The sequence below is a fragment of the Piliocolobus tephrosceles genome, chromosome 20, assembly GCF_002776525.5.
Source record: "Piliocolobus tephrosceles isolate RC106 chromosome 20, ASM277652v3, whole genome shotgun sequence".
NCBI classification, from domain to species: Eukaryota; Metazoa; Chordata; class Mammalia; order Primates; family Cercopithecidae; genus Piliocolobus; species Piliocolobus tephrosceles.
The window spans coordinates 15093496-15118763 of NC_045453.1; the positions used below are offsets into that span (position 1 = coordinate 15093496).

Below are 25268 nucleotides of genomic sequence, written 5' to 3' on the forward strand. Positions count from 1 at the left end.
ATGCTGCCTAGGCTGATCTCGAACTCCTGGGCTCAAACAATTCACTGACCTAAGCCTCCCAAAGTGCTGGGATTATGGGTATGAGCCACCATACCTGGCCTGAATAATACTTTGTTTTAGATATCACTCTGGCTTCAGTGGGAAGTAAATATTGGAAGGGGATTGATGTAAAGACATGGGTACCCCAGTTTGGAATCTGTGACACTAACTTTATGAGTCCCAGACATGAGTTGTAGCAGTGAGGAAGAAGGAGACAGAGATTCAGGAGAGATTTCAGAGGCAGTATCGGTCAGATTTCGTGATAAATTGGATACTGAAGACGAGGAAAAAGAGAAGGCAAGGATGATGCTTGACTTCTGAATCTGAGTTTAATGGCAGTTTGAATGGAATACTGGAGACTGACTTCTCCTTGCTTTAAAGAGAATATCCCAGGAGAGAAAAAGGTGCAGTGAGAGCCTCAGTCATATATGCTCCCTGAGTAGACATTTGTTTTGAAGAAGCACAAACATTAACAATCACCTCCTACAGAACACCCTACAGGGATATGACAGCCTCTTCTGCATTAAGTCTTTTGATTCAGTGGGGAGACTGGCAACAGAAAATGGCAGCTGGAATGATGTACCAATAGCCTTGTGTCTGTCAAACTTTGAGCATCTGTTCTAAGACTGCTGATAAGGACAGTATCCTTATGCACTTGATCCAGGGCTCATCTCCTCCCCAATTCTGTAGTGTCAGCCTTACAGCCATATGAGCAGTTGCCTAGAAGAGCTGAGGAGGGTCCTCTGCAATGATCAGCCTGGCTCCTGGATGTCACCTGCCCTCCTGGCTTCCAGCTGTAGCCCTGCCCCTAGTCTTCTGGCACAGCCCTGGCCTTTGTGCACTCCAGAACCAACCAAAGCACTGGTCAAGGGGAACTAGAGGATACCCAAGTCAAAGGCTCAGGGATGTCCACATCCTTCCACCCATTTCAGCTCTCAGTCTTGCTCTTTGGGTCACTGCAGGAGCTAGGGTTGCTGTGCTGTGTCCAGCCATCCACCTTATATCCTAAAGCTTTGATGAGCCCTGGTTCATGACTTCTATTTGGCACTTTAAGTGCCCCAGGCCTGAGGCCCTGATGGGCTCTTACCTGTTTCCTCCATCACTCACATTTCTCAGGGACCACAGTTCTGGCCCAGTCACCAATTACAGTCTGGCCCAGATTCAGTCTGCCTGAATCTTAGCAATGGTCAGTTTGCCTGCTGCTCACTCTCTGGACCTCAATTTGCTCATCTGTAAGATGGGTTTAGGATCATAATAATGACAGCACAAGTCTAAGATAATGAAGTTTCTTATCTCATGATTCTTCCCAATAACTGCTCATTATTAGTATTTCCATTTTGCAGATAAGAAAATGGGAAAACTTTGGGGCTCAAAGCCTCTCAGATAGTAAATTATGTGGCTTCTGAGACTGTCCTGAACCACCCTGCCATGGGATTTCCCAGTGCTGGCTCAGAATAGGTGCTCTCTAATGTCTATGGGCACAGAGCATGGAGAGTACGATTACAGACTGTCTTGAGACCTGAGTTTGAATCCTAGTTTCATCATTTCAGAGTTGAGTGATTTTTAATCATCTGACCCTCAGTTTCCTCATCTGTAAACTGTGACTAACAGTACTCTATTTGGCAGAGTTGCTGGGAAGTTTAAACGAATTAATGATGTGAAACTCAGCACATTCCACAGCATGTAGGAAGTATGTAACATATTTGCTGTTATATTTTTCTTTTCATCATCTTATTGGATATTCCCAATGCTGCTGTCCCTCAGAACGGCCCCCTCTCTCCTGGCAGGCTATGCCCCTGCCTCTGCTGCTGGTCTTCCGCCTCTCTCCACCAAGCATTTTCCCCTCATGGTCGCTGTTCAGGTTGGAGCTTCACCTGGTTCTCCTGCCTCTGGTTCCTGTTCTCACACCATCTGTCAACCTCTTCCACTGGGCACATGCTCCCTTGGAGGGTCACCGAGGCCTCAGGGTATCCGAGCTCACAGGGCCCAGGGCATGACCCTAGGGAGACTGCTGCCTTGCTTCATCATCTTCTCTTGGCCTAAACAGCTCTGTCCCAAAGGCTCAAACTCCTTCTATCTGGGTCCAAGTAGAGCTGTCCCTGGGAAAGTTGCTTTAAGGGCAGTTGCAAAGCACTCCCAGAGAGTGTATGATGACCTGAATCCTGTCACTGTGCCAAGGCCCTGATTTAAAGAATTTCCAGGGAAATAATGAGAGAGTTTTAACATGAGGTGCACAGGAAATAAAGGAATAATAAGGGAATTTGTATCCAATACCTGCTCAAACCTGGAGCTGGGTTAGGAGTGCGTCCATTTCTTCTGTTGGCCCTCACCATGATTGGGCCTGGCTGTACAGGGACTCAACTTCACTATTTCATAAATGAAGAAGGTGAGGCTCAGAAAGGTGAAAGGCTCAGTGATTGGCTCAAGGTCTTTCAGTTTTTTTGTTTTTTTGTTTTTTTTTCTTTTTGAGACGGAATCTTGCTCTGTCACCCAGGCTAGAATGCAGTGGCGCGATCTCGGCTCACTGCAAGCTCCGCCTCCGGGGTTCATGCCATTCTCCTGCCTCAGCCTCCCGAGTAGCTGGGAATACAGGCGCCCGCCGCCACGCCAGGCTAATTTTTTGTATTTTTGGTAGAGACGGGGTTTCCCCGTGTTAGCCAGGATGGTCTCAATCTCCTGACCTTGTGATCCGCCCGCCTCGGCCTCCCAAAGTGCTGGGATTACAGGCTTGAGCCACCGCGCCCGGCCAAGTTCCCTCAGTTTTAAGGAATGGAGTTTGGACTCCAGATGAGGGCTTGCCCCTTAGCCCTTCTCTCTGTAGAAAATTGACAATCGGCACGGGGCATGGCTGAGACAGTGAAGTCAGATCTGTCCCTGAGGATGACCTGTAGTACAGCTACTGTGGCTCCAGACTGAACACTGTCAGTCTCCTCTTGGGCTCAGAGGTCCAGGCACCTCCTTGAGGCCTGGCTGAACTGAAGGAGGGATGTGAGAAGAGGCCTTCTTTCTGCACTGGTGGGCCTGGGGAAGACTGAGTCCTCTTAATGTTCATTAACTGGTCACTTCTCTACTGCAGCCTCTAGTCAACTCACTGCAGAAAAATGCCCAATCCTGGCCAAGGAGGATTTTATCTTATTTCTCTCAATGGAAGCATCCCTGATCACTACCCACTGGGTGATTATGGCCCCTCGCACCCAGTTGTGACAACCAAATACATCTCCAGATTCTGCCAAACGTCCCCTAGCCCCAGAGAGCAACAAGGAATAAAAGGAACTCAATATGAACCTCTTCTCTACACATACATTTCTATTCAGCAACTAGGGACAAAGATGACCCAAGATGTGTTACCTCTAGATCTGCGCTGCCCACAATGGTAGTCACCAAGCCACATACTTAGAGCACTTGAAAAGTGTCTGGTGCAACTGAGGAACTGAATTTTAAAATTTATTTTATTGAAGTGTTCTATGTGTAAAATACACACCAAATGTTAAAGACTTAGTACAAAAAAAGAATGTAAAATAGCTTTCATCTGTTGTTTTCTTTAATTCTGTTGCATATTATAATAATAATATTTTGGATATACCAGATGATTGTGAACTTAAGATAGGCGGGCTTAAGATTCTTGGGCTTTATAATGCTGCTGAGAAAGTGATACCTATTCAGTAGAGACTGCACTTTAAGTACTGGTGCAAACATTCTGCTTCTCACTTTCAGTACAGTATTCCATAAATTACATGAGCTACTCAATACTTTAATATAAAATAGGCTTTATGTTAGATGATTTCACCCAACTTTAGGCTAATGTAAGTGTTTTGAACATGGCACATTTAAAGTAGGCTAGGTTAAGCTATGATGTTCCGCAGGTTAATTGTATTAAATGCATTTCCAACTTACAACATTTCCAACTTATGATACATTTATTGGGACATAACTGCATCATAAGTTGAGGAGCATCTGTATTGAGTTAAATACATTATATTATTAAAATTAACTTCACCTGTTTCTTTTTACTTTTCTCAAGTAACTAAGAAATTTAAAATTACATACAATATCCAAATTCTATTTCTATTAAACAGTATGGCTCTGGAGGTTTATAAAGGAGGATGATTTTTGTCTCCATGGCACATTTGGGCATGTCTGGAGATGTATTCGGTTGTTACAATTGGGGTTGACATGCTGCTGGCATCTAATGGGGAGAGGCAGGGATGCCGCTAAGCATCCTACAGTGCGCAGGACAGCACCCCCGACTCTGTCCCCAACAAAGAACTATCCGGCCCCAGACATCAATGGTGCTGGGGTTGCACAATCTTGCCATAGAGCGTGAATTCCTTGAAGGATAAGCCAATAAATCCAGAAGAGCTGAAGAACTAATTGGAGCTAGATGGGCAAAGAAGTTAAAGCTCTTACTGCACTTAGTTCTCATGATTAACTATGACTGTGGTTATTAATATTTCAATTTCTTCAAATAAAGATAATGAAGCCTGGAAAAGAAAAATAACTTATCCAGGATCACCAGACCAGAAGGTGGCATTGCTGAGAGCTGAACTCAGCCTCCATTCACTCTGAAAGCTGGCCTATCCCTGCTACATAATGTGGTCCTGCAGCTCTCTGAGTTGGTGTTGATATGAAAAGAGGCTGCCTGTGCTTAAAGTCTAATATCCCCATCATTCAGACCTAGGCAGTTATTATTTACATCAGCCATTATTGCTACCAGGGGACGAACATTAACAAAAACACCCTTTGAAAGGGATGGCACTCACAGGCACCTCACCCATCAAATGAGGCTGAGAAACATGTGGAAATAAATGGATCACAGTGAAATAAACCTGTCAGAGGGGGAACATTCAGACGCCTTAGAAGACAAGAGGTAAGAACAAAAGCACATGATATGGGATTGGCTCTGTTTAAAGAAAATATTATCTGACTGCTCGACTTGAATAGAGCCCAGAGAACAATGGCCCAGCAGAAACAGAGCAGCTCGCACACACTCTGGAGAAGTATTGTTTCTCTGTAAATTGATGGTGTGCACAGTGGCGAGAGTCACTTTTCTCCCGCTGTCGATCTGCACACTCCCACCTGTCCATCTGTAACTCCCACCTCCCTTTTGGAAGGGCCTCTGATAAGGTAGGGCTGGGGAGTGATTTCAGTAAAGACCTACTATGTGCTGTGACCACACACAACATTACTAGCGTTTTCTAATGGAATTTTTAATATAACTGCATGAAGCACATATGATAATTAGTTTTGCAGGTGAAATAAGGCTATGCAACTTGCTTAAGGTAATCTAACAGGGAGTGGCTGAGATGAAATTCCTGTAATGTTTGCAGTGACACACTGGAGTATAGGTGTCCATGGCAGTACAAAGGCAGAGAAAAAACTCACCCATAGTGGACACTCTTTAGGCTCAGCCCCAATCTCCTTTACTGGGCTGGTGTGACTACTCTCCAGGTGCTGTGGGTGCTGGCAGCAAATGGCTCACAAATACCTCCCTTCCTAGAGAAGTACCATTAGGCAAAAGGGAACCACTTCCCCAGGATGTAATGCATTCCCATGGCAGCCACAGCCAGTGGCTGACCAACACCATGGTACAAATATTGGCCCCCTTGCCTCAAGGTGGGACCAACTCTTTAGTACATTTCCTGCTCCCTATCTCCCCTTTTCCCAGGGCTCAGGCAGGTGCAGGTCTCCCTTAGCTTTGTCCTCCCTTAGCTTTGTCCTCTGCCATATCTCATCCTCCTCCCTTTCTTCTGAGAACACTCAGCAATGAATAATTTGCACCAGAATCTCCATCTCAGTCTCAGTGTCCGGGGAACTCAACCTAAGACATTCACTAGCAGTGATGTCTCTGAGTTTGGGAAAAGGGGTGGACAGGAGTGAACTGTGAAGGTACTGGATGCCCAGACTCATGTCATCACTGCCTGCTGCACCTTCTTTTCCACCATGATAAAATGACCGTTCAGGCATAAGCAGACTGGCGGCCATGGTCTGGGCAAGGACTTTAAGAGAGGTGACAGTTAAAGGTTTGAAATCTCCAAGAAACTTCCCGTGGATTAAAAAGGCACCCTTCAATAAAGAAGTCTCTAAGTTGGCTTGTCTTTTGAGTCCCACGATGGACATCGACCTCTCACATGAGTGGCTCTGCGTCCTTTGAAGAATGGCACACATTCATGTGAAATGAGCTCCATCTACAGTGTACTTGAGGAAAGGGGCTGGTATTTACTTCAAACAAATATAGACTCTGGACTGGGCATACCCATAGCAGCTCCTTTGACATTTATTATCTTGTTTAGTCTCAGAGGCCTCTGCATGTGTACAGTCTACAATGTAAATCGTGCCCCATAAGGGGTAGGTGGGATTATTCCTGTCTAACAGATAGGAAAAGTCGGGCTGATATGGTATGGGTAAATTGTCAGGACAAATGGTAGACCTGAGATCATAGTGAGAGCTTCTCATTTCCTAGGCACAGAATTGTTACGTCAACTTTTTCCCAAACTTAGATCACAGCTCAGCTGTTACTTCCCCTGTGAAGCACTCCCTTGGCTGCACATGAGTTTGATTTTGAACACCATGTACCTTTCCTTTGTAACACCACTCAAAGGGGCAAATTTATTTGTGTAGGTTTTTGACCAATGGCTGTTTCGTCTCCTGGAAAGGCATTGGAACATATCTTCTTTTGCTCATCATTGTACATCTCAGTGCCTAGAACAGTGCCTGGCACCCAGGAGGTACTTAGTACGCATTAGTAGAATGAATGAATAGGTGAGTGGAAAGATGAGTGTATGCATAGAGGGATGGATGGATGGGTGGATGAATGAATGAATGTGTGGGTTGATGGGTGAATGGGTGGAGGGATGAGTGGGTGGGTGGGGGGGAGGGACTGCTGGTTCCTCTCTGGTGCACCTGGCCTGGAGGACCCACTAAGCATGGGCAACTCTCCCCTCCCACCCGCCCAGGGCTCTGGTGATCACCTGTGGTGAGGAGGCAGAGTGGAGTCCCCGGGGTCACCTGGGCGCTGCCCATTGGTGCTGACCACAAGGAAGCCAGTCCCCAGGCAGCATGCAGAAGAGAAGGAGAGAAAGAAACACACATGAAAACGTGCAGCACGGTGAACAAAACTGCAATTCTTGTGGCTCTGAAGAGCTCACACTAAATAGCAAAAGAACATCATGATTTAACAAAACAGGGCCTGAAATAGATTTTTAAAAAATGAAACAAAAGTAAGAGGCACCACTTATCAAGCACCCATGACATGCCAGGTACTTTTCTGGGTGCCTCACATATCATGTTTCTAAGACTTAGAATAACCCAGAAAGGTCAGTATGATTATAAATAAATCTGTCATTTTTCCACCGAAACTACTTCTCCGTTAGACTTCCCTTTCTGCATAAATGGTGCCACCATCCACGTAGCTTCTCAGTCTAGACACATGGGAGCCCTCCTTTTTTCTGATGTCCCTCTTATAATCAATCACAAAGTTTTATTAATTCTACCCCAGTAAAGCTCTTGAAGCTGCTTCCTTCTCTTTAATTTCATTCTCATTTTGTTCAAGCCACCCTTGTGTTTCACATGGATTATTTAAGCAGCCTCCCGTCTGGTCTCTCTGCCTCTGGTCTTGTTCCCCTTCAGTCTTAGTCTCCATCCTTCAGTTGAAATACATCAGCGCTGCCTCGTTGTCCCCAAGGTTAACTTTAAACCACCTCACCCAGCCCACAGGCCCTCCATGATGAATCTCCTGCCCACCCCTCTGGTCTTGTCTCTCTCCACTACCACTGCCCACCCGGTCCCAAGCATGATAAACAACCTTCCATTATCAACAGCTCCCCTCCCCCCACCTTCTTGTATGTAAGCCTTCCTCAGGTGAGTCACTTTGCATGGGATATACTCCCTCCTGCTTCTTCACCTGTCTGACAACTGCTCATCCATCAGGTGTCAGTTTAGAACTCGTTACCTCTAGGGAGTCTTTAGTATGTCAGTGGATCTGGGACAGATGCCCCTTCTCATCTTCCCAGAACACCCTCATTTTCCCTTCTTATTGCAATAACATCACTGTATTAGAAGTGGATGCCTTCTCTTAAATCTGTAGTCTCCCTGAAAGCAGACATGGTGTTCCATTTACGAGTGTTCTCATGTGGACTTGCATTATGCCTGACACATAGTAGGTACTCAGTGAATATTTGTTGAATAAATGAATGAATGAATGAAGAAATGTTGAATCATAGAATCTGTAAAACTTGTTGAAGGTCACAAATTGGTAGAGGTTGTATTCAAACCCTGGTTTGTCTGGCTTTAATGTTCCTGTCCTTTCAAATCCACCCCTTGCCTCTCTAAAGAAAATCATACAAAAGGCTGAAAGGTGTTTTAGGCTTGTCCAGAGATTGCAGCTTTCTTCAGTGGTCCGTCAACAAAACTGCAGGAAGTTTTTATGCAAAATTGAGAGAGTAGAGTATTCCAGACCAACTGATAAACAGAAAATACATAATTTCAAAAATAACACAGATGGCAAATTTGATCAACAGCCATGAAATACTATAAAATTTAAGCACCAGTAAATAGTTATCATAATACTTCTCCCTTAAAAAAATAAAAAGTTTTGCTATTTTAAAAGCACAATTTAAGTCAGGGGTCAGCAAACTATGACTTGTGGGCCAAATCTGGGCCCCCACTCCCTGTTTTCTGTGTAGCCATGAGCTATAAATGTTTTTTACATTTTCCTAATGGTTGGGAAAAAAATGGAAGAGGAGTAATATTTTGTGACACATGGAAATTATATAAAATGCAAATTTCAGTGTCCATAAACAAAGTTTTATTGGAACACAGCTGCACTCATTCTTATACATATTCTTATACGTATGGTTGCTTTGGAGCTACAATGACAAACTTTAGTAGTTGTGACAGAGACCATAAGGCCTGCAAAGCTGAAAATATTTACTATCTGTCCTTTTACAGAAGAGTTTGCTAACTCCTGTTCTAAGTAGCTATTTTTTAGTTGTTGTTGTTGTTTTTTAACCCCAATGCTCTGAGGTAGGCAAGACAAGGACTGTCACCCTCACATGTCAGTAAAAGAAATGGAAGCCTTGAGAGAAGAGATGACTTACATGTTCCCACTTGGCCCCCTTCAGCAGCCTCTTAAGTGCTCTCCCTTTCTGTAGTCTTCTCCCTGCCTTAGTCCTCCTTCTCTGATTCATTTTCTAAACTATAACTAGGGTGTCCTTCCCCAAAAAGGCAGTCTGCTTAAGTACTTCCAAAAGCTCCACTAAGGACAATGCTTTTACATGCACATACACACACATGCACACACACACACACAGAGTGGGGCTACACAGAGTCCTGGGTGGCCCCTGATCACTCCTAACCTCATCTGGTCACACTGGCCTGCTAGCCATCATTCCTTTGCCTTGTCCTACTTAAATTCAGTGGCATGCTCTCTTGCTTTCAGTGATTTGCATACCTACTCCCTTGGCTTACTTGACTTACTTTCCAACCTCGTTCAACACGATAATTGTCACTCTTCTTTCAAACCTTATCTTAAGTGATCACACATTCTGAAATAGGATACCCTAAGTTGATTTATGTCTCCCTTCTTGCCCACCAGGGACATCCTGATTTTGCATTGACCACAGCCCTTATTGGACTTATATTTATTGGTTGGCTTTCCCATGAGCTACTATTTGTTGAGTGTTTCTTATAAGCCAGGTATTATATTAAGTACTTTTGATACATTTGCTTATGAAATTCTTACATTAGCCCTGTGAAGTAAGTGATATTACTTATTTATTTATTTTTGAGAAGGGATTTCATGCTTGGTGCCCAGCACAATGGCATGATCTTGGCTCACCGCAACCTCCACCTGCCAGGTTCAAGCAATTCTCCCGCCTCAGCCTCCAGAGTATCTCAGATTACAGGCATGCGCCACCATGCCAAGCTAATTTTGTATTTTTAGTAGAGACAGGGCTTCTCCTGTTGGTCAGGCTGGTCTCGAACCCCTGTCCTCAGGTGATCCGCCCGCCTCGGCCTTCCAAAGTGCTGGGATTACAGGTGTGAGCCACTGCACCTGGCCATAAGTGGTGTTATTGTCATTGGTTTATAGGTGGGGAAACAGAGACACAGAGTAGTTTAGTACCTTTTCCTACCTAGAATCAAACACCATCCAAATCTAAAGATGATGTTTTTAACCACTAGAGAATGTGGGATTACATATTAATACTAAGTTGTACTCAATACATGCTTACTGAGAAGTAAATGAATACATAAAAGTCTGATTTGGTATTTTTCACTCACTAGCTGTGTCATTTGGAAAATTACATACATTTCTAAATTTTAGTTTTTCTACTTGTAAAGTGGAGGTAATAATTATCTCATGAAGTCATTTTGAGGATCAAATGTAAAAGAGTTAAAGCCTTAGCTGGGTTGGTAGGCCTAGAGGAGGTGCCTCCCCACTCCACCCTCTGGGTCTACAACCCATGCTGTGCAGAGCAGTAATGCTGAGCTACCTGGGGTAGGAACAGAGGGACAGCTGGATAAGTGCAGGAATGGGGAGAGATTTTTCTAGTTGGTAGGCAGCATATAGTGGGATGGATCATGGATCTCAGCAAAACACAAAAGGAGGTAGAAACAGAAAAAGGTCCTATTTACATATATGGTTCTAGAGATGTCTCATGTTTACCAGTGTCTGGTCCATCTCTCTTTGGGCACAGGAAAGAGTTCCAGTCAACTTACAGTTGTGCTGTTATCATATGACTCTCATCAAGGCCATGTAAGTGGAAGTGGCGTGAGTCATTTCCAAGTGACATATTTAAGATCCATATTACCACTTCCATGCTTTCTCTTCCCCTGCTGAGGGGTTCTTTGAGACCACATATAATCTAGATGGCATAGCAACAAATATGCCTTTGTGGTATTAAGCTCCTGGGAGTTGGGTATTAGCTTGTCATGGCAGCAAAGCCTAGCCTAGCCTGACTAATCCAGTTGGAGAAGAGGTAGAGGTCTCTTGCTTTCTCCTGTATCACCTGGTCCCCTGACCACATCAGGTTTTACTTGAGGATTCATTACCCTTCTCTCTTTACTATTTCCAGGCCCTGTTCAGTGTGTGTGTGTGTGTGTGTGTGTGTGTGTGTGTGTGTGTGTGTGTGCCTGCAAAGAAGGAGCTCAGAATGCCGAATGCCTCAGACTTCCCTTCTGACTCTTGTCCCTTCTAAAACAGTCATTGTTGAGTGCAGAGAGATGCTGCTGGGCTGCAGATGGCCCTGGAGCAGACAACGCTGAAGACAAACTAATTTCTTGGTTTATTAGCTTCAATATATTGTAGAAGTGAAGAAAGTTGAGGATTTCTTGGGCCACCTCACCTTCTGCTCCAGGACTTAGCTTGAACACTCCTGGAGACAGGCCAAAGACCATCACATGCTAAATATTCTATTATCAATTATTACTAGAAAAGAGGCATGGGAAGAGGTTAACAAATAGGTAGGACACAGAGCATCCCTCAGTGGTCCACAAATCTCACCTATCTATGGTATTAATAAGATTCGAAGTGGTACGATGGAATCAGATCTGATTTCTAATTCAGAGGAAAGTTGAGTTCTTTATTTAACCCCTTGAGCCTATTTGGCCCATCATTAAGTAATAATGATGACCACTATTTATTTAGTGTGCCCTAAGTGCCAGGCTTTACTTCTATCATCACACTGCAGCCTTGTGTCAGCACACAAAGCCCTGTGACTGGCACACAATACGTGGTTAATTTTTGCAATCCCCTTTTAATCCCCCTTCAAACATTACATTGAGATCCCATCAATGGGGTTTAAAATCTCCAATGAGCTTTGTTCTCTTTATTTATAACCTCTGTCTCCTGCCTACCCCAAATGTGTTCCTTCCCTGACTCCCAATTGTAAAAGTCCCCATTTTCCCTTTAGAAGATGCAACTGCTTTGCAATAACAGACTTGCAATCAAGTCAGCTCAGGTATCTCAGATCTTGAGTAGATAATTCTTATTTCTAATTGAGAAAGATGGATTGGAACTCCCAAGGTACATGCTTGAATGGCAAGAGTTAGTCCTCACTTGTTTTTCTGAATTCTGTCACACCAGCTGTTGTCTTTCTGAGTGGGGTATGGAAGTGGGGTATGGAAAGGGTGTGTGTGGCGGGGGAAGTTTGAGCACATCTAGAGAGTAGCTAAGAGGGAAAGCAAAAGGTGAGACAGATGTGCCAGCTGCTGTAGCAAGAGAAATATTAAAGAAAGGGTTGGGATATTTAAAGGTCATCTGTAGGCTATTTTATGTGTACTTATGAGATAGTTCTCTTCCTCCATCTTCTTGCAAAACCTTTAGGAAAATCCATATTTTTCCACTGACATTTTAGGACCTAGAAGACAGTGGGTGAGAGCAAAGGGGGCCACAAGTCAAGAAGAACTTGTTACACTCATGTAACTCTGAGGGCCCCAATCCTGGAAAATGTATCTCATGGGACTCAGCTTGGGAAGAATAGCATTGCCCTGCCCAAACCCTCCAGCCACACAGTCTGAGCTTTCACCTCCAAAAGTTTGACAAGATGTATAAAGACTGAACAACAATCAAGAGTTTTCCAATAGACTATCTCACTGGAGTCTTTCCTCTCACAAGTGATTTCCCATTATGGCCCCTACCCTGGTTGCTCTAGCTAGATTTGGACATGCTGTGCTCCTGGGTCCCTCCCGAAATTGCTGGGCAGGTGGTGAAGAAAGGACAGTGTCACAGTCAAGGCTAGAAAAGGGATGACCACAATCCTATACATGTCCATAAAAGAATACTATTGCTGGGCCGGGCGCGGTGGCTCAAGCCTGTAATCCCAGCACTTTGGGAGGCCGAGACGGGCGGATCACGAGGTCAGGAGATCGAGACCATCCTGGCTAACACGGTGAAACCCCGTCTCTACTAAAAATACAAAAAACTAGCTGGGCGAGGTGGCGGGCGCCTGTAGTCCCAGCTACTCCGGAGGCTGAGGCAGGAGAATGGCGTAAACCCGGGAGGCGGAGCTTGCAGTGAGCTGAGATCTGGCCACTGCACTCCAGCTCGGGCAACAGAGCAAGACTCCGTCTCAAAAAAAAACAAAACCAAAAAGAAAAAAAAAAAAAAAGAATACTATTGCTGTGCAGGATCTCATCTAGAGACAACGACCTATCAATGAAAAGGTCAAGTACTGAAAAGTGAGGCCAATATCCTCCTGTCCCCTCTCAGTTTCTTCACTTTGGATCTGGCCGGTATCCATTTGACAAATGGCTGATTTGTAGAACTGTACAAGCAGTGATTAGAGTCTGGGCTTTGGCTTTTTCCTTAGAGAACTGAGAGAGAGGATCTGTGCTTAGTAGGTCTGGGTCTCCAAGTCCCACATAAGAGACTCAGAAAGTAAGGAAGAAAAAAAGAAGGACATATACATATATATAAAATATATTACATATATAATTATATATTATGTTCTTGAATACTTGGTAGAAAGGACTACTGATCTCAGGCTTAAAAGTGAAGAGACAGATTTGTAGATTTTAACTGACTTGTCCAAGGTCTAACAGCTAAATTTTGGAGGACAGGATTTGAATCCAGGTGTTTCTAGTTTCCAATTATTCCATGCAACCTCTCAAGGAAGCTTTTTCAATAAAACAGAATCTTCCACATAGGCTTGTATCAATGGGAGTGGGCATTGCCTACTGATAGCAGAGGATTCTCACACCACCTGTGGCTGTGATTCTGTGGATAAACAAGGCATGGACACGTCACTGCTCTTCTGGGCCCCAGTCTTAGCATCTGTAAAATGAGAGCATCTCACTGAAAAATGGCTATGTAGTGTCCCTGCTGGTCCCTGCAGGAGTGAGAATCCATCATGGAGAGAGGAGAGGAAAATGCCGGTGAAACGGTTTACCTCAGGCTTAGCTCTTATGAAAAGAAGGCATATTTACAAAAGACCAGCGCCCAAACCTCTTGCCTGTCACTGTTGGAACAATGGCGTTAGTCCATAGCTGCCACCAAGCAGAACAAAACTACTGGTGACACTGGCCCCTCATCCCATGCTTCATTATTCTGGAGTTCAGCTTTCAGCACCCACTCCAAGGGAGTTGTTTTAATGGGATCGTTAGAGAGTGTTTACTAGATTAAAACTGTGGCTGTCTTCTGCAAAGCAACTCTGCAAATGGCTTTATGGGTTTCCGGGTTTATTTTGTCTCAATGACTCGGCTCAGTTTGCAAATCAAATCAAAGCTGATTTTTCTAACTGCCACTCGGGCGCACCCAGCGGGAGTCTGCAGAGCCAGCTGTGTTCCCTTGACGGCTGGCGCCAGAGACAAGACAGGAGTGCTGCTGCCTGCTGGCAGCCAGAGTGGTTCCACCCAATGGAAAGAAGCAAGTATGCACCTTCCTGACCCTAACCAAGGCAGGAGGAACAGGTCAGAGGAAGCAAATTTCATTTTCTGGAAGGAGAAATGGTAGACAGAATCCATTTGACTTCAAGAACTGATGGGCAGGAAACTAACAGGGAGCCAGTTTGGACTCATAACATAGAAGCCCTCTCAAACTGACGTGTCCAAAGTGTGAAGCAGCTCCATGGTAGGTAGAGAGATCCCTATCACAGCAGGAACAGAAACAGAAACTGGCTCGCCTTCTTGTTAGTGCGGATTGTAGATCCCATAGTGGACCCTTTACCTCTGTCACTTTTACTCCTACCCTTTAAGAGAACAATCCTGACATGTAACTTGCATTTGAAAAAAAATGAAGCCATGGAAGAATAATGACCTGTTAGTCATCCACTCATCCATCCATTTATCCATCCATCCATCCACCCACCCACCCACCCATCCATTTGTTCATCCAATGCATTTCATTGAGTACCGGTATATGCTAAGATCTGGGAATAATACAACAGTGCTCAAAATAAGCATAGTCTTTGCACTTACGTCACTTAGAGTCTAGCAGGGAGATAGACATTAAACATGTAAGCAGACTATATATATATATACACACACACATACATATATATATGTATTTGTAAGTTGTGATGAGTGCTATGAAGGAAAAGTACAGGGTTTAGTGAGAGTGGAAAATTGGGGATATACATTAAAATAGAGGTCAGGATGGTCTTCTGAGGATATAAGGTTTAAGATGCCATCTTAAAGATATTTATCCGTTAAGATATTTATCTGTTAAGGAGACACATATGGAAGCCAAAGCATTTCAGAGAGAGAGCAAGATGAGCAAAGGTCCCAAGCTTGGGAGGAGTTTGATGTGCCTGAAGAACTGAAAGAAGACCAGTGTGCCAGAGTGTAATAAAAGAATAAAAGGATAGAAGCTTAGAGGAGGCTGGAGGGAGGAAGGGTTCATATCATGCAGACAAGACTGGTGGGGTAAGGCCTGTGGGTAAGAAAAAGTAGCAAAATGAACAGATGAGTGTGGGAAGGGAGTCACAGGGAGAATTAGGAAGACAGGACATCAATGGGTAAGATAACTTGGATGGAACTGGGCATCAGTTTCTCAAAGGGGGATTGACCAATGTAGTTCTAGAATTGAACAACTAGGTCAGAAACAATTTTCCCTTGGCCTGCTCTGTCTCAGCCAGAGGACATGAATTGAGATACTTGGGTACCTCCTTTAGCAGCTGCAGTCTGGGGCATCTTCTACCAGATGGGATAATGTACCTCCCATGGGAAGGGTTATTTTCTCTCTACTTGAGCATTAGCACCTCTGAAGTCTAAGTCCCTACCCCAAGCTTCCCCATGCTCCATTTTCTCAAGGATCACCTTGAGCACCTGTGGCTGACATCTTCAACCTGCTGCCTATGTTGAGCTCATCCCTCATCTTCCAAAGGTAGGCTATACACTATTAATGGTTCTAAATGATTCCCCTGCTCACTCGCCCTTTCTAACATTTCCTATTTTAATGATAAGAACAAAACCTGACTTTTAAATTGCTCTTTTTTGCTCTGTGGCTTTCTATTGTCTTCCTTTCAGAGTCTGAGTAATAGTTTTAAATCCAAACCATCACTTAATGCCTGTTTACCCACTGGCTGCAGTTTTCTCTCTATGGCTCTGATCAGATCGATTCCCAGGTCTAGAGTGTATCAAGCAAAGTGCTCAAAATGTCTTTTAGCTCTTATATTCAAGGCAATTTCCTTACTTTTTGCTACCCTAATCAAATGCCCTTATTGGATTAGATGGTAGTATCCTCATAAAAACGGGAATTTTGAACACAGTCAAGCACACAAAGAAAATGTCATGTGATGGTAAGGCAGTGATCAGAGTGGTGCTTCCAAAAGCCAAGAAATGCCAAAGATTTGCCAGCAAACCACCAGAAGCTAAGAGACACACATAGAACAGATTCTTCCTCACAACACTCAGAAGGAACAAAGTATGCAGACACCTTGATTTCAGACTTTGGACCTCCAGAACTGTGAGAAAATAAATTTGTGTTATGTAAGCCAACCAATTTGCAGGACTTTGTTACAGCAGCCACAGGAAACTAATACAGGTCCATTACTTTGCAACCCTCCAAGCTGGGCAGTACTAAATTAGATCGAGTTACTAGTAGCAACATTACAGAAAGAAAAGGGTTGGAGACACATGCTGGAGTCAGGTGTGTGTCTAATATTCTTGTGTAAGGGGCACTAGGCTTGGGGTCAAGTTAGAATGATCCTGAATGAGTGCTTAGGGCTGTTACAACTGGCAACCATCTGGTCATAGACACTGGCTGGACTCTCCGGGGTCAGGGACCAGACAGCAGCAAGTTGCTTCATCACCAGAGTATTGGCCTCGAGTCTGACATATGAACTTCAGGGTCTGGATGCTTTCCATCAGACCCATGAAGCAGATGCCATGATGACAGAGAAAGAGAAGAGCCTTGGGGGAGACTGATGACCCATCTCTGGGACTTTGTATCCTTCCAAAGTCTGTGGGATTCTCAGTATCTTCCTCTGTTAAAAAGAATACTGTTTTCAGCAAGTCTGCCTAGAGGAAATTTGATCCAGGTGGTTAGGAAGGGATGGGATAAACAGAATATTGATTCCCAGCTTTAGGTTCTTGATACAAACTCCTCACAGGCAGTAGACAGATTTATAATAGATAGGGTTTGCCTTTAATCAACCCTAGATACTCTAAGCATAGTACCAGGCACCAAGTAGACACTCATCAAACACAGGTCTGCTTCCCTTTGTCCTACGCTCCCCAAGCATCCTTCTAACCTGATGTGGTGCGAGGGGATAACGGAACAGTGTCCAACTGGCATTCTGTACTATCTGGTTCTCTGCCCCATTCCCAAGTGCCACTGGAGCCCCATTTCTTTGGGCTCAAGTGTTAGATCTCACTGAATTAGAAAACCAGGATGTGGATGCTCAGATTCCCCAAAACGCTGACCTCCCAGAAGCCTGCCTGGGCTTGGACAGCCGGGCATTCACACTCATTCATGCATTCCTGTTCCTTCACACATGCTCACTTTACCTGCATACACACTCCATTCACTTAAGGAAAGGTGGTAAAAGATGTTAACCTAAAGCTCAGACAAGAGGGGAAGCCCTTATGCTAAGGAGAGGGAGAGAACTCTTCTGACTGGTTCTTTAAATGTCACTGCTATTCTCTTGCACATCAGCAATGCAACTCTAGAGAAGCCCAGCAGGGTGGGCTTCTATGCCTCTGAGGACTGCAGTCCTGAAGTTTTCAGGAGAGTATAGTTTTAGAGATTCTCCCACTGTCCCCATATGTTCCTACTGCTTGTCAGGCCTCATGTTTTCAATTCTCAGTTCAGAAATTATGACCCAGGCAGCTACCCTTTCACAGAGCTTACATCCCAGAGGGTGTCCTTAGAATCCCACCTACCCCATGGAGTGCAGATTCATTGCATCCATTTCTCCTGGTCTATAAGTCAAAAGCCACTGAGGAGCCATAGAGCATACCACAGTGAAGGAGGTTTCTCTGTGAATTTCCTTCCCTCTACAGCTGCTTTAAAGCAGGCTGCAGACACCCAGCTGTCCCGATTGCTGTTTAGAGCCCTGGTGCTACCCAATTGATGGTGTTCTTCCTTCTACATTATCTGTTTTCTTCAGTGGAAAAGTCTGCCAAGACCTGTGATTTGTGTCACTTTTGTTTGCAGGCCATCAATTCTCCTTGCCTCGCAGAGAGTATTTTATCTCTTTCCATCCAGGAGCCTGAGTCCCTGAGAGGGAACAAGTTAGGGATATGCCACCCTCTGTGACTTATGTGAAATCAGGGTGACTTCTTATCACTGGGAGCCCTAGTGCTTCTGTTTTCTTCTTCCTCCTGCATCTTCTCTCTTGTGCCTAAATATTGGGTTGATTTTCTTCAAAGTTATAAAAGTCATGTGTGATGGGTCTTGGTGCACATTTTGTCAAGTAGCTGTAGATGTTTTTCTCTTTCTCCCCACTCTGCCCACATGTGTGTGTGTATGTTCTTCTGTGTAGTTTTGTGCGTTGTGCATGTGTCTATATATTTACACACATACACATGCATACTTGGGTCATCACTTTTGTCTGTACTTTACATCTATGAGTATATGCCTACTTATGTTTACAACTTTTATCTCCTTGGAAGCAGTCTATGAAACTATGTATGCTGTCAGTAAATTCAGGGAACAGAGTAGAATTGCCCAATTTTTTTTGTGTGTGTATGGGGAGGTTTGCTGTTAAAAATATCAACTCTGTAACAAAAAGATAAATCTGATTTCTAACCATTCAACCCTGTAATAGGTTAAATGATAGCAAACGATTCATTGATTTTGTTTTTTAAAAAGAGTAATAAACAGAAACATGTACCAATTGAAAGAGCCAGGCAATTCAATTATAATTAGGAAAACAAAAGTGATGAGCCTGAACAATGCTGCCTTAGTTTTGGGGATAAGTGTTGAAAATGCCAACTACATAATAATGCAGCATTTGTCTTCTTATTACTAAAGGCCCCAGTACTAATCACCTCATTTTTGAAAGCCGTGTACCAATTGAACGAAGTACAAAACTCAGTAGATGGGTCTAATAGACATGCTTTAAAAATACCCACATAAACATAGACCTAAATATAAGAAAAACATATATGAAAAGAATATTTGAGTAAATTTATATCCATCATTCCACTGATCAGTGTACCCGTTCATCCTTTTATAGATTCATCCACCCATCCATCCATTCAGTAAATATGTTTTAAACTTTTACTCTGGTTTATGCACTGCGCTACTAATATACACCCTAGAAGGTATGTTCTAGATGCAAATGACTCCAGTGAAAATAACAATTCTTTCTGGTTTTGAGTTATTGTTGCCTAACCTTTCTCTGTGTGGCTAGAAAGAAATACTTAAATGGTTGAAGAACAGGTGAAGACAGACAAGCAGATGCCAACATACCTTTTGTAGCCAGACGAACACAGTTGATTTTGGTCTCCTGTGAACAACAAAAATGAGGTGGCAATTAATTAGCTGTGAATTATGTAAAATTATTATATAAAGACAAATATACATATACACTTGCATATATATGCATGCATATGTATTTTTAATTATAATTTTAAATTTGCCCTTTCCATTTTTCCCCCATCGGATCACCTTTTAATTCCATTTTTTAATTTTTTTCTCAGGGTAGGTACATAAGTTATTCAGTTCACTTCCTGGCTCCTACCATCTCATAAACCTCTTTCCCAGATAAAACCTCTTTATAAACATATCAGATAATTCCCAGCACTCATCATCTTCAACAATAACACTTAGTGGGTACTTGGAGAATGCAGTGTGCTTTGTTCAGTTGCATGAGTGAACAGATGGAAGCAGGGCATCCTTGGGAAACTTTGTTACTAGCAATAATGCATCTAGATGCATAGAATGAAGAGAGATACTTGGCAATAGTTCAGTCTATATGAAACACGCCAAACTCAAACTGCAAAGTTCATGTTCAAAAGTTACTTTTCCTCTGAGCTCTTGTGTGGGCCTCGCAGTCTTCATAAATAATGTGTGTGGCACTAGAATCTTTGCCAGGTGAACTATCTAGTTGTTGTTAGCTGTTTCCAAAGTAAAAAGGATCCATAAATGTGTGATGTTGCTGGGCACGCAGTGGAGTTAATGAAGTGTGCTTAGGAAGAGAATTATCTCTGCCCATTTTACTGGGATTCATCTTCCAGGAAGTCCTGGAGCCAGCTGAAAATTCCAGTTGACTAAATTATATTCCCAACAACAGTCTGAATTCAGTGTAGCAATAAAAGTAAAATGCAAAGAATGCAAGTATGTGAGTTGCTGAACCAAAAATCTGTCAATAATCCAATTCTTGTCTTGCTGCAGCTCATTCACAAAGAACCACTGCATCTTGAAGGCAGTGGTGGCAATCAGGATAGAAAAGGTTAGGAGGCCATAATAAAGCCCATGAACTTCAGTGGTTAAAAACAGCAAAGGTTTATTTCCCATTCAAACTACCTGTCCAATGTAGGTGTGTGGCTGAGTCTAAGGGGTGGGAATGGGGGTGATTGGGAGACATTCTGACCATTGTAACCACTCAGAGATCATAGCTGTTACGTCCATTTTAACCCAACAGGAGAAAGAGTGCTAAAGAGTAAAGCACTATCAATCAAATGCTTTGAATTAGAAGTGACACTTTCACTTCTATGCATGTTTTATTGGCTATAACCTAATAATGGCCATGCCTAATTTTAGTGAGATGGGGAAATAGAATCCTCCCATGTATCCAGAAGTAGAGAAGACACGACAATGTCTACAGCAGATTCTATTCCATCTAGGTACACCTCTGAATGCTGGAAATGATCACTTCTATTACGTCCAAGTATGACTCCCCATAATTAATCTCATAGTTATCTCCAATAGTCTTCATTCTCTTCCTCAGAATGCACAGAAAGTCTGCTTTTGCTTGTGTAAAAAAGAGGTCTGGATAATGAAATATGGTTCTCAGGTTCATAAACATTCTTCTTCATCAGTTCCTCATATTGTAAGAGTTCAAGTCTTTTGAGCTATCCTAGCTGCTCATTCTAGGACAAACACCACTTTGTCCTCTTAATGTGCAGTGACTAGAACACAAAACAGCAGTCTATACATGTTCTTACTGATATATGATTATCTAGACTGTCACTATTATCCTTACTTATATTGGGCTTCTAAGAACATAGGCAACATCTTAGTGTTTATCCATCTCCCCTAAGCAAAAATAAAAGTATTGGTTATAAGTCTGCCTCTACATGTACGAGTGTGGCTCTATTTTTGAAACCCAAGTACAGAGTCATATTTACCACTATGATTTCCATCTTTTTCAACTGATCCAAGTACTACAACCCATCATTACAGTCTCCACAAGCTGAAAAATTTTAGAAATCAATTTTTTCTTTAATTCATCCAGATCATTAATATAAGTAACAATCTGGATAATGCCAATGGTAGAACCTTATGACATGTACTAGATTCCTTCTTCCAGGTTGACATTCATCTGTTAATCAGAATCTGAACTAATATCATAAACTGCTTATGCATTGAGCTTGAGAACAGGTTCAAATTCCTTTTAGACACTGATACTCTGGCTATTGCGTTTCTCCAATCAGTGCAAAGACTGTCTTAAAGAAAGGTTGGGTTGACATGACTTGTTCTTTGGAACAAGTGTTTTCTTATTCATAAATACTAAAAGTGTCTCTCTTTAAAACAAACAATTATTTCCTTTTATAAAGTAGATAATTCAGAAACGTTAAAAAAAATGACAAGTCATGGTTCAAATATATGAATCATTCATATAAAATCTTCTCACCAAATTTGAGGCATGTTATGTTTCAATAACAAAGTTTTTTAAAAGAACATACCCAGAAGATGAAAAAAAAGAAAAATGGTAGAGAAAAAAAGTAACAGTAAAGGATACTGCTCTAAATGGGATGTACAAAAAGCTTAAGTTACACGTTAAATCTTGCATATGACAATTAAAGCGAGCAAACTCATTTCTGTTTTCATGTTTGGACAAAGCTTTTAAGCTCCTGTTGGCTTCCATTCCAATAGCACCATACCCTGTGTTTTGGTTTGAAGGGCTTGAGATGGTTAAATAAAGCACGAAACCCAGAACACTGAAGAAAACATGCAAATGATTGTGCAGTGTCACAATGACTATCATTGAGAAATTGTGCAGGCTGGGAGAGGTGCCAGCAGATTATAGATGGTTAGAATGATCTTCTACTTCCTGGTAATACAACAACAACAACAAAAAGATTTTGAAAGTAATATATTAGAAAACTTGCCAGTTCTGTGCATGATTGTTGAATATAGCAGAGGGCAAAGGTTTGATGAGGCTAATACTGCTGGGAGTAATTTGTAAATATGTATCTTCACTTTAAAGAAATTCAGTCTTATCTGTCTAGACATCTAAGAATCTTTTCTCAGGGAATAACTTTAAATATAAATGAAGCTTTATATTCAAAGATGTTGGTTCCAGTGTTCTTTATAAAAGTGAAAATCATGAGTGATGTATCTGTCTAACCACACAGGCATGGCAAAGAAAGCTGCAGTCTCTTATTGAACACAGTACTGGAAATCCTAGCCAGCGCAATTGAGCAAGAGAAAAATTAAAGGGCATCCAAATTGGAAAGGAGAAAGTCAAAGTGTCTCTGTCTGCACATGACATGACCTTATGTGTGGGAAAAACCCAAAAACTTTACCAAGAAAACCCTCCTAGAACTGTTAAGCAAATTCAGTAAAGTTGCAGAATACAAAATCAACATACAAGAATCAGTAATATTTCATACATGAACAATAAACTACCTAAAACAATACAAAAATCAGTAATGTTTCTATACATGAACAACAAACTACCTAAAAAAGAAATCGATAAGGGAATCTCATTTACAATAGCTACCAAAAGTAATAAAATACTAGAAATCAATTTAACCAAGGAAGTAAAAGACCTCTACAAGAAAAACCAAAAATACTGTTGACAGAAATTGTAAAGGATATAAGTAGAAAGATATCCCATGCTCATGGATTGGAAGAATTATTATTGGTAAAATAATCAGACTCTCCAAAGTAATCGCTATCAAAATACCAATGGCATTCATTATAGAAATAGAAAGAAGTTCTAACATTTGTATGAAAACTCAAAAGACCACAAATAGCCAAAACAGTCCTGAGCAAAAAGAACAAAGCTAGAGTAGACCCCCACCTCTCACCCTATACAAAAATCAACTCAAAATGGATAAGAGACATAAATGTAAGACTTGAAACTATAAAACTACTAGAGGAAAACATAAGGGAAATGGTCTGAAACCAAACATATGGCACTGATCTAGGAAAATATTTTATGAATAAGACCTTAAAAGTATAGGCAATGAAAATAAAAATAAACAAGTAGGATTATATAAAACTAAAAAATTATGTACAGAAAAGGAAACAACAAACAGAGTATAAAGGCAACCTACAGAATGGAAGGAAAGTATCTGCAAACTATTAATCCCTCAGGGAATTAATATTCAGAATATACTAGGAACTCAAACAATTCAATAGCAAACAAAAATCCAACTAAAAAATGGGCAAATGATCTGAACAGACATTTCTCAAAAGGAGATACACAAATGGCCAACAAATATATTTAAAAATGCTCAATATCACTAATCATCAGGGACATGCCAATTAAAACTACCATGAGGTATCATCTCACCCTTGTTAGGATGGCTACTATAAACAAACAAACAAACAAACAAACAAACAAATGCTGGTGAGGATGTGGAGAAAAGGGAACTCTTATACATTGTTGGTGGGAATGTAAACTAGTTAAGCCACTATTGGGAACAGTATACAGGCTCCTCAAAAAAACTACAAATAGAACTATTATATGATACAGCAATCTTACTACTGGATACTTATCCAAAGGAAGATAAATCAGTTTATTGAGGAGACATCTGCATCATGTTCATTGCAGCACTATTCACAATAGCCACGATAGGGAATCAAACTAGGTGTCCAAAACCAGATGAATAAAGAAAATGTGGTATATATACAATATGGAGTACTATTCAGCCATAAAAGGATAAAATCCAGTCATTTGTGGCAACATAAATGGAGCTAGAGGACATTACAGTAAGGAAAATAAGCGGTAAACAGAAAGTTAAATACTTCGTGTTCTCACTTGTATGTAGAAACTAAAATAAGCTGATCTCATAGAAGTAAAAAGCAGGACAGCAGATACTAGAGGTTAGGAAGGGGAGGGAGAGAAAGGGAAATATTTGTTGAAGCATACAAGATTAGAGCTAGATAGAAGGAATAAGTTCTAGTGTTCTGTAGCCCTATAGGATGACTATAGTTAAGCAAAATGCATAGTTTCAAATAGCTAGACAGAGGATACTGAATGTTCTCAACACGAAGAAATGGTAAATATTCAAGATGATGAATATGCTAATTACCTTGATCTGATCACTATTCATTATATGTCTCAAAACATCACTATGTACCTCATAAATATTTACAATTAGTATATGTTAAAAACACAAAAAGAAAAAAGTTCCAAAAAGAAAACTGTGGTCTCTTTACATAGTAGAATATTATGGAGCTGTTAACAAAAATGATTGTGAGGACCATGTAATAACATGGGATGATACACACAAGAGAATATTAAATAAAGCAGAGTGCACTTTTTGTTACGACATGCAAATTTAAGCATTTAAAAAATACATCCTGAAGGAACAGATTAAATCTTAATAATCGTTGCATAATTAATTTGAGTATACTAAATTTAAACACAGTCTGACAAATTTTTCACCAAGTAAAAACACACCTATGACCAGCACCCAGATCAAAACACTCAACATTGCCAGCATCTCCAAAGTTTCCCTCATGCTTCTGGTCACTTCTTCCCTGCAAACGTGAACATTAATCTGCTTTCTGTGGGAATGTTCTCTTAAAACGTGTCACAATAAAGGGAATTCTGCAGTTTTTTTTTTGTTTTTGAAGATTCAGAGGGTTAGTGTGCAGGTTTGTTACATGAATATATTACAGAATGCTGACGTTTGGGCTTCTATTGAACCCATCACTCAAAGAGTGAACAAATGAACATAGTACCCAATGTGTAGTTTTTCAACCCTTGCCTCTATCCCTCTTTCCCCACTTTTGGAGTCCCCAATATCTATTGTTTCCATCTTTACATCCATGTGTACCCAATGTTTAGCTCTCACAAGACAGAACATGTGGCATTTGATTTTCTCTTTCTGCACTAATTTCCTTAGGATAATGGCTTCCAGGTACATCCATGTTGCTGCAAAGG

The 25268-nt window shown here is 41.8% G+C and overlaps 1 protein-coding gene across 2 annotated transcripts in view; it reads right to left on the bottom strand.

Annotated features, from left to right (window-relative positions):
* Positions 1 to 25268, bottom strand: part of PTPRT (protein tyrosine phosphatase receptor type T) — a 1114757-nt gene that overhangs the window by 182540 nt on the left and 906949 nt on the right. The window contains exons 13-14 of one of the 2 annotated variants that reach the window (XM_023227952.2): positions 19394 to 19430; positions 7008 to 7064 (exon numbers count right to left, since the gene is read on the bottom strand). In XM_023227952.2, the coding sequence (XP_023083720.1) occupies positions 7008 to 7064; positions 19394 to 19430 (94 nt within the window). The remainder of the gene's footprint in view (positions 1 to 7007; positions 7065 to 19393; positions 19431 to 25268) is intronic. The other variant, XM_023227953.2, reaches the window with a different exon arrangement.